The sequence below is a fragment of the Apaloderma vittatum genome, unplaced genomic scaffold, assembly GCF_000703405.1.
Source record: "Apaloderma vittatum isolate BGI_N311 unplaced genomic scaffold, ASM70340v1 scaffold24452, whole genome shotgun sequence".
NCBI lineage: Eukaryota > Metazoa > Chordata > Aves > Trogoniformes > Trogonidae > Apaloderma > Apaloderma vittatum.
In genome coordinates, this window is record NW_009702259.1 from 6,560 (window position 1) to 8,279 (window position 1,720).

The 1,720-nt window shown below is 55.6% G+C and overlaps 1 protein-coding gene across 1 annotated transcript in view; it reads right to left on the reverse strand.

Moving 5' to 3' along the window:
* The window catches only part of MATN4 (matrilin 4), a 6,182-nt gene extending 5,169 nt beyond the window's left edge, over window positions 1-1,013 (reverse strand). Inside the window, exon 1 of the mRNA XM_009879493.1 lies at window positions 927-1,013. Coding sequence (XP_009877795.1) covers window positions 927-1,013 — 87 coding nt within the window. The remainder of the gene's footprint in view (window positions 1-926) is intronic.
* Between the last annotated feature and the right edge of the window lie 707 nt (window positions 1,014-1,720).

Consider the following 1,720-nt stretch of genomic DNA (forward strand, 5'->3'; position numbering starts at 1 on the left):
AGGGAAATACCAGTGTGCCCTCCTCCCTGACACGGTCCTCTGCACCGCACGGGCTCCCACAAATGCAGTGTCAAGCATGAAAACACTGCATTGGGCAATTCTTCTATTCCCTTTGTAGCTCCAGCCTCCCCCGTTTTTAGTGCATTTTTCCAGCTTCTGCCTAAGAAGAGGGTTTGCTTTGTTGTTTTGGGGGGTTTTTGTTCTTCTGGGGGTTTTTTAAGGGCAGAAAATGAGACAGTGAAAAGCACAGCTCAGGGCACACGCATGGTAGTGATCAAGCCAAAGAGCCTCTCTTGGACATATGGGTGCTACTTCCAGTGCAAACCAGAAGAGTTAGAGCGAGGTGCCAATGAACATATTTTGCTTGGCTCGTGTGTGCCCAAGCCTGGGAGAACTTGGCCCCAGTGGCAAGCAAACACTTTCAGTCCCCTTGGGATGAAGCCCAGACGTGGGCTGTCATCTCAGCTGCTTTGACAGTCTCCAAGACATACCCGGCTCCTTTCTCCATTCAGTGCCTTCGCTGTTTTTAAACTGGAATTGGTTTAGACCCCCTGCTCTGGGAGGAGAGAAGCTGACACCCCTGGGCTTGCTTTGGCCCCCCCTGATCAGGAGACCCTCTCCTGCCTGAGCTTCCTGACAAGGTTGGAGCCCATGAGCAGGAGGGTGACAAGCCCTGAGCTGGCCTGTGCCAAGTCTGAGGACATGCCTGGAGCAAGTGGCACCAGACCCATCGTGCTAGGGCCAGGCTTGGGCTCCTGCTCCCCCGGGCAGAACTGGGAAGTCCCATGCCCAGGGGTATCTTCCATCCTCCCGGGGGTGCCTCCAAAGAAGAGGCATGAGATTGCCCCACCTGAAGCAGCAAACTGTCCTCCAAGGACTTCGCCACCCTGACACACTCATTTCTCTCTCCTCCAGGCAATCCCCACCAGCCAAGGCTCACCTGCAGGTTTTGGTCTGGCTTCCAGCATTGTCAGGAGAAGCAGCAGGAGAGGGGCAACAGGCAGGAGCTTCATCATGGCTCTGTGAGATGACACAACTCCGGGGCTGGGGAGGCTCAAGGGAGAAGACGATGTGCAATCAGTGCCGAGGGTGGGCTGAGGCACGGGGCCCTGCTCGCCTGCAGTGGGTGTCCCCAGGCAGTGCCAAAAACCCTGGGCAGCAGCAGTTTTGACAGATCCATCCCCAAACTTCTTTGAACCCACGTGGGACTTTTCCCATCCGAGGACTGGCAGTCACAGCAGAGCTCAATTTCATTACAGCAGCAACGATCTGCCAAAGGGTCTGATTTTCTGCTCTGGGTGGAGCTGGCCATCAGACAAGCCCTATTTTCACTTGCAAACCAGGCGGATGGGATGTTCAGCCAAATGCTTTTTCACTGGCGGTGCAGCTGCTCTCTGCAGCCAGACGGAGAGTGGGAAAGCTGCACCCGGGGACATGCAGCACCGTCCCTCCTGTCACTGCCTCCACACGGGAAGAGAAGCCTCCAGCCACATGAAATGCCAGCACTGACAAGACCTGCTCAGAAGTCTCCCAAAGTCACTGGCACAGACCGTTTTACCAAGAAGCAACATAAATGTATTTTCTGCCTTTTTTCCGAAACTACCTTTGGAAAGCAGACACCTCCGCAGACACAGGGTGTGAGGGTGCCTCTCCGGATGGGCTTGCAGCCATTCCCCCGGGCAGAGTGCTGGGTGAAGCACTGCCAGTCTGCTCCTCTCCT